Genomic DNA, 8,005 nt, shown 5'->3' on the forward strand with positions numbered 1-8,005 from the left:
AAGTTTTACTAACAAGTTTGCCTCATCAACTTAAAAGGTGATGACCTTGTGTGTATCTGTTTCTGCTGCCCCCAAGTGGTAAAAAAAATCAGTTATTGCAGGTTTAAGTATTTCATTTTGTCAGCCTGCACTTTACTTGTACAGACATGTTTTATATGCATGAAAACAATAATTTAAAGGAGCCACAGCTGCATATGTCCAACCTGTCTTATTATATCGACTATAATCTGAAATCATAGCCTTAACCATGATTGATGGGGCATCATCTGCAGCATACTTTGAAATAGACCCTGGAGAAAGAGAGCATTCATCATGAGTCCTTCAGCCTAAGTATCCATTTGTTCTTGGTTCTGCACAGAAATCCTCTGAGGATATGAGAGTGCACTTGTTCTCGCTCTTTTTCCTCAACACACACACACTCACACTCATGGGTCCTTCCTCTCTCTTTGGTCAGGAAAAACTTAAATCATCCGGCTTCATTTGAAATTCATTGACTTCTTCTGGAGGACTCCCTGTCCACTGATACCTGCTATACAGCACAAAGCTCACCAAAGCAGATTTTTTGGTCTTATGAAAGCCTACAGCAATATTTTTATCCCCTGGGTCTCGCTGCAGACAGTAATCAATACATTGAACAGTAGTAGAAAAAGCACAAGATGAGGGGAAAATGGAATCCTTCATCAAAAGGTTCAGTTTTCATTTTCATTTAGTGAGAAAATCAGCTTTGTGATTAGTTTCAGTTGCTGCCATATGCTTTGATTACATGATTACTTTCAACTATGTGGTGATTGTAATGATGATGAATGTTGTATTATTAAAATATCTATTCAAAGTATTCACTTTTGGGTTCATTTTCTGTTGTTTAATGGCCAAAGATTTCACCAGGCCCTTTTCTCACTTTCATGGCTCATCTTCCCATAATTAACTTGATTTGAAGGCATTGTATTTGCTCATCCGGTTCATTTCCTGTTCTTCTAATTGGAACAACGTGTAAGCTATCTACTTTGTTTTCATCACCTTACAAGATGTTAAGACATCAGATGCCGTGCTTTTCTCACCTACGATAAACAGTGTTTTCTGAGTCACGGTGATCAAACGACAGCCAGTGTTGTAACTGAACCAAAAGAGGGGAAGACAAAGGGTAAATTACCTAAACCAACATTTTGCTCAACTGCGCAGGTCCTTTTGATTTTTATTGGTCAAATTTAGCTGACGGCTTTGAACAGATGCTAGTAATTACAGCACATGTGGCAATGGGGTACAATGATTCATGCATTTCCTTGATAAAGAAGAATTACTTACAACAAGCAGGATTGTATCACATGTCATTTAAAACAGAGAAAAAATGGCAAACTAACACCTTCTTTTCTGCTTGAATACATCTACATGTGCTCCTCTCATTGTCATCCAGTAACTTATGGTCATATACAGTAACTTTTAGATGTTAGATTCACTCTTGCATTATTACAAATTAGGCAAAGAGGGCAGCTACCACAAACACCCAGACCCTGAAAACCCCAGATTTATTTTGTGCCAGTTGTTGTAATTTGAGTTATTGCAACTTTATTTGTGAATATGAACCACTAAGTCACAATGTTAAAGGAATAGTTTTCCTTACATTTTGGATGAGAAGATTGATACCACTCTCACAGATATGAGTGGTATCTATCTTCTTTTCTAACTCGTAGCAAGAAGATATATTTCCGAAAATGTTAAAACTCTTCTTTTAAGGTGGGTCATCATTATCTGTTTTTTAGATGTCTGTGTCATCATGTACATTGTGCATATTCCTCAAGAACTGTGTTTAACTAAATTATCACAAACAGGGACTCACAGCTCATTTTTGCCCCCAAAAACATCACTTTTTGACTGATTTCTGCTATCTTTTGCTCTACATTGCAGTGCGGGAGACAGAATCTTACTGGCTGATGACACCAATGATGACTGGTGGAAGGTGAGAAGGAAACCAACTTTACACTTAAGTAGTGACATGGCTCATCCTAATAAAAATGAACTGGTTTTGTGAGCACAATTCCCCTTAAAAAGTGCTGAATTCAAAGATATTTGCACGTTGGCTTGTTGGCCAGTTTGCATATAATGTGTGTTTTCTACAAAGACAGAAAACAAGAAACAGATTGATAAATTAGAAGTAGTCGAGCTGTAAATTATAGGAGCAAAGCAACAGACCGCCTCAGGACAGAAAAGCACAACAAATAAATTAGGGAGACAAAAGGGCCAAAACGTGACTGTACAGAGGCAGCCTGCTGCCAACAGACCATGAAGAAACTCATCACGTATTTTAACACTGTTGTTGTTTTCTACAGCCTGTAGAGACATCTGGCCTGTTTGATCTTTGAACAATGGATACTTTAACGAGTCAAGAGACAAACATTATCACCTGATGCAACACCTGCTTAAACAGTATGTGTACTGTATATGAAGACACATACAGTATAGTATGTCTTTTATATCTATATTTCAGGTATATTCTGTATATTTTTACTTGATTTAGCACTTTATACACGTGTTTTGTACTATAACCAACAGAAACACTGTTGTTTTTTAAAGGCTTTTATCTAATCATTTATGAGGTCGTAATCCTCTTATGTGCTGTGCAGCCCTTCCATGTGTCAGCTGTTTTCATTTTTGATTCATTCATATATATATATATTTATTTTGTCCAGGGGGTAATTGAGGACAGGATGGGTTTCTTTCCAGCAGCCTTCGCTCATCAGGTGCGGGCTGGGGACCAAGTGTTTAGGTGTAACAGGACGTTTATCGGTTGCAAGGAACAAGGCCAGATCACCCTGAAGGAGGGACAGGTACTGTATGATCACAAGCTTTCTAATCATGATGATAATTATAGTATAACTATAGATAGTTTAAAATTGGTCTGTCTCACGGTCAATCAACATATTAACAGCCCTGGTCCTCAGTTGGTCCTTGTGTGTTGTGATGGCAATCCAAGCGACTTGTGTGCATCAAAGTTTGCTTGTGACTTTTTTTCACATAAAGGCATGCTGGGCAAGCATATCCTAAATGATCCTTCTCTGTTATTTCATGAGCAGTCTGTCTTAATATCTGCATCTGTGGAGACTCCACACTTCTGTTGGTATTTCCTCTTTTCATTATTGATGATTAATTCAGATTGTTTGGGACATTTCTGGGTATTGACCTCTTGCAGCTGGTGTTTGAGCGTCTTTTTCAGCTATTAGGGTGCTCAGCAAAATGTAAGATGCCTCTATGTGTAGAATTTTTATGTGATTTTATCATGTTTAAGTATTTTTTATGGCTCAGGTTTTTGTGGGTTGAAAAATGAGACAATCGTAGTGAAAGTGTCCTTTTTGATACTACCACTGGGGAGCAGCAAAGTCAGACATTTAGACACATTTCCAGTAAAGGTATTCATGTTCTAAAGGACATGAAAATGCTATAATCAGTTGGTGATCAAATCGACGTTTTCAATAAGCAAAAATGAATCTTTATCACCAACTCCTAAAGCTGAACTGACTATACTGAATCGTTGTCATCACCGAGAGAGTCTGTAGCTTTTATCTGTGAAGCTCCACTCACTGTCAAGAGCACTGTTGTCAGCTCAGTCACGAAGTATGAAACTTCCTGGTTTAAAACCTACTGAAAGGCAACGAAAGACACAGAAACAATCATGATGTTGCAACTCTCTTGCATTACATAGTCAGTGACTTTGAATTCTGCAACTGAACCGAATAAAATGAAATGAAAAGTAATTTCCAACTCGAGCACAAAAGCCTCTCAAAACCTTCTAGATGAAGTTAAAATGCTTGTCCTTTGAGTTAACAACACGGTAGATTTCTTAGTCTCTGGTTGAGAGACATTTAGGAAATAGCATGATTGTATGATTGTTGGTTGGGGTAAATTTCCTGCCTGTAAAACCACATCGAGAAAACACATGAAGGAATGATTTAGCTAAGTAAAGACTCACACCAGCCATGAGCAGGCTTGATCCGATGAACACCGTCCTCATCGTGGGTCGGTGAAGCATTGACCTTTATCACAGGCATTAAAATTTCCACATTAAACCTGTGTCTAATTCATGATCACACCCGAGCCATTAGAGCACATGAGATTCACATTATCCAGCGGCTCTTCAGCCTTCTTAATACCATCCTGCAGCTTCCATGTCGCCTCTTAACCTCCAGCGACTCCTCCCTCGCATAGACTTATTTACTGAACAGCTCGACTCAAGTTGGCTGACAAAGGATCCTTCTCAGGAGTTGCCAGTAAATTAGCATTTTGACATAATGGCTGTACTTAAGTCAGCCCCCCTTTTTCCCACAATGGTTTCCGGGGTATGTTGGGACTCAGAGGAGGTTTAAAGTAAGCAAACCCCCAATGGAGATGAAACCACTGAACACAACAACAGTCCGTGACCTGCTGCCTTTCTTTTCCAGTCACACAAACCCAGGGGAAGATGTAGCCGAGTAGTTAGAGCGAGCATGCAAACACAATGTGCTCTAGTCCATTATGAGGGTCAATGAAAGATGGAACAGTTGTGACCTATTGATCATCACTGACCTCCACATTCCCTCCCCTTGCTGGAAAGCACCCTGATGATAATCATATGGTAAGCAATAATCCATATGTGAGCAATATATTCATACAGTGTATTGATTTTGGGATATGAGATTCAAATCAAACTTACTGTTGTGCCTTTTGTGCAAGTTAGTGCGGTTAAAAGTGCTTTACAAGTGACTGACAAGCTAATAATAAGACAACTGAAATATAAACAGTAAAATATTTGTAGACTAACAACACACATGAAAAATACCTGTATACATATATGTTCCTTGTCCTTTTGGACAAAAAGAAATAACATTTAAATAAAAAACACAAAAAATTCTAAGCAGGATCCAAAATACAAAGGTATGTTTTACTGCAAGTTAACATTTGAAGATATCAACCGGTACTCTGATAACTGAATCTTTTGGCAGGTCGTTTCAACAACTTGCATAAAAACTCCAATCTGTCTCACATGTTTTTGTCCATCCTTTATTCATATTTAAAAACCAATTCAGTACATTCATACAAGACCATGTGGTGCTTTATAAACTAGAAACAGAATTTTAAAATCAGTATCAAGGTTTGGTCACATTACTAGTCATCAATTATGAAAAAACACGCCCCAAATATTCTCACATTATAGTATCTATAAAGGCCACAAGTATGTGGAAACAGGAACATTACACCCATATGTGATTGTTTAACATCTCATTGAGCATTAAGGTGGCTGTAAACTCCTTCAGACATGCTTATCGAATGGTACAAATGCCCATGAAACCCCCTTCCCCTACCTTTCTGAAAGCAGATAGGGGGGCTGTGCACAGCCATTTCTGTAACTTTTTGAAATGAACAAGCTGGCATTCACAAACACTTTGTGCTGTGATTGGCCAGCTATGCAGAGGTGAGAAAGGAGCCAGGGTTTCAACTTCTCTCCCTAGTTCTTGTTTTCCATTCATGACACAACTATTTATGACACTCTTCATGTGAACAAACAAGTGTAACACTATGACTGCTGTCTTAAAATGAGCCAGTTTTCCCCTGTGAGGGAAATTATAGTATGAATATGTATAAATGCTTGTTGGCTTTTCACTCCACCTCTGAGTAAAGCTATAGTACAACTATAAAAATTGATTTCTGATGCGGTCAAGACAACATGTTGCAAGAACCAGTTCCCTCTTCTGTGGAGGGTTTTCCAGAAGAATTTGAAACCTGCCTGCAGAGATTTACTTCCATTCAGCCACAACAGTGATAGTGACATTTGGCCCTGAAGTTAGGCAGCGAGGTCTGGCTGCAGTCAGTGTTCCAGTTCATCGTGAAGGTATTGGATGGGGTTGAGGTCAGGCAAGTCAAGTTGTTCCACTCCAAACCCAGAAAACAATGTTAGGACTTTGCTTTGTGCACAGGGATGTTGTCATTTTTAAACAGGAAAGGGCATTCAGCAAACTGTCACTGTAGCTGCAGCTGTAGCATTAAGATTTCCCTTAATTGGAACTGAGGGTTCTAACTCAAACCATGAACAACAACTTAAGAGTAGAAGTACAGAAAAGTAAGAGTGAGTCTGTGAGCGCTTGATTTTGTCAAATGTACTTTCCAAGCTTAATTTTTGCTTTTCTCTTCTGTCGCCAGATTTGTGTGAGCAGTGAGGGCGAACACAGCGGCTTCATCAGAGTGGCGAGTGGAAAGAAGAGAGGCTTTGTGCCATGTGACGTTCTGGAAATCATCTGAGAGAAACACTCAGAGACATGAAGAGAGATAGACAGGAAGAGAGAGAGAAAGAGAGAGAGAGAGAGAGGGGAGGTAGGATCCACCGCCTGGAGGTCAGAGGAGGACAAACACTGAACCTACAAAATGGCTACGAGAAAGCAGAAATTGGAGCTTGGACTTCATAAAAATGATGCTGCTTTTGTCACTGAGGACTCCGATTTGTTTGCTGGTGAGAGTCTCAGAACCTTCCTCACTCCCTCTCAGTGCAAAGAGAGAGATGCTGAGATGACAGGCCGTTTTTTTGTTTGTTTGCAAGGAGATTAGATTATCACTGGATTTGTTTGAATTCATAGAACCAATGTGTGTGTGTTTTTTTCCCCTCTTAGTTTTATTCTGCTACAAGCTGTTTATGTTCTGAAAGCGGAGCTGCCTAAGCAAAAGGAAACAAACACTTCTTACAAAGATTATTTTTCAAGGTTTTAGTACATACAATGGCATGCCTCTTACATATAGTTTAGTTTTCTTATGCTTTAGCATTGCACTCCAAGTCTTTTAATACAAAGTAGTCAACACAGATTATTTTTGATGACATAATTCCTGACGCCAGAAAATTATGCACACGATGGATTTGAACAAAGAGCATATACAATGAAATAAGAACATGGACTTACTTTCTTTAAAGTGTCAAATCTCTTCTTAAGAACTTTCTGAAGGTTTCCATGTTTCTGTCTCATAACAGGAGAGAAACAGCAAAGCACATCAGGTGCAACAAGATGTGGGGGAGTACTTTCAGAGGAGTTCGACACAATCAAAGACTTTAGAAATTCTCACTGGTCTCCTAAAAATATCGGCCTTGGCTCATTGCAATCCAGCATTTTCCTTAATGGTGATGGTCAATACGCTGTTGTCACCACTAAAATCAAAACTATTTAAATTGAAATTGAATTATTTAACAAATTTAACATTTTTCATTGTCTCCAAGCTGCAAAATCTACTGGATTTATCTTTTAAGGCTTTAAGGCTATTAATTAATTTAATTTTCTCTGTTTTTGGTTGTAGCTTCATTGCTATAAAACAGAAGAGAGTGAGACAGGATTTTTTTTAATGATTTTTAATGGTCGAACCTCATGTGATCTTCTGAGAATGCCCTGTGAACACATGATGGTGCCTTTAAGACAACTGTAAGAAAATGATACATTTCTAGTTAGCGTGTTAACTTTAAATGTGATCACTCTCATGTGGCTTTCCTCTTTCTCTGCACAGAATGCTCTGAACAGCAGTGGAGCACATTTACGGCAAGGTGTTCCATCATAGTAGATATAGTATATCTCTTAAAAGGTTGTTCTGCACTGAAACTCGGCTCTATTGAATGTCCAAGAACAATATATTGTACATACTGTACGTACAAGATTAAAATTCCTTCTTTATCACAATAACCAAAACGTGTGTTATGATGATTTTTGTGGCATTTCTTGTCTTGTCCCAAAAAGAAAACATGTATTTATTGAAATATATTATTTAAAAACCATATACTACTATGCATAATATTTCACACATGTATACAGTCCAACATACAGCCTACACTTCCTCGTCCTAAATTACTAAGATTTTGGACTAAGTAAATATGAACTATTTTCTTTAGATAGATTTGATAGTATATCCTGCAAAAGTTTTAAAGAATCATAAAGAATACTGCAGCATGCAATGATCATGTTCAAGGATTTCAAACTCAATCATGAGCATTTCCCTTGATATTTAAATC

The 8,005-nt window shown here is 38.2% G+C and overlaps 1 protein-coding gene across 3 annotated transcripts in view; it reads left to right on the plus strand.

Annotated features, from left to right (window-relative positions):
* Window positions 1–7,679, plus strand: part of stac (SH3 and cysteine rich domain) — a 44,271-nt gene extending 36,592 nt beyond the window's left edge. For 2 of the 3 annotated variants that reach the window (XM_067613749.1, XM_067613750.1), the window contains 3 exons: window positions 1,903–1,954; window positions 2,685–2,822; window positions 6,166–7,679. In XM_067613749.1, the coding sequence (XP_067469850.1) occupies window positions 1,903–1,954; window positions 2,685–2,822; window positions 6,166–6,264 (289 nt within the window). In that variant the 3' untranslated portion in view covers window positions 6,265–7,679. The other variant, XM_067613751.1, reaches the window with a different exon arrangement.
* Window positions 7,680–8,005: the final 326 nt, after the last annotated feature.

Source organism: Thunnus thynnus, chromosome 16 (genome assembly GCF_963924715.1).
Source record: "Thunnus thynnus chromosome 16, fThuThy2.1, whole genome shotgun sequence".
NCBI classification, from domain to species: domain Eukaryota; kingdom Metazoa; phylum Chordata; class Actinopteri; order Scombriformes; family Scombridae; genus Thunnus; species Thunnus thynnus.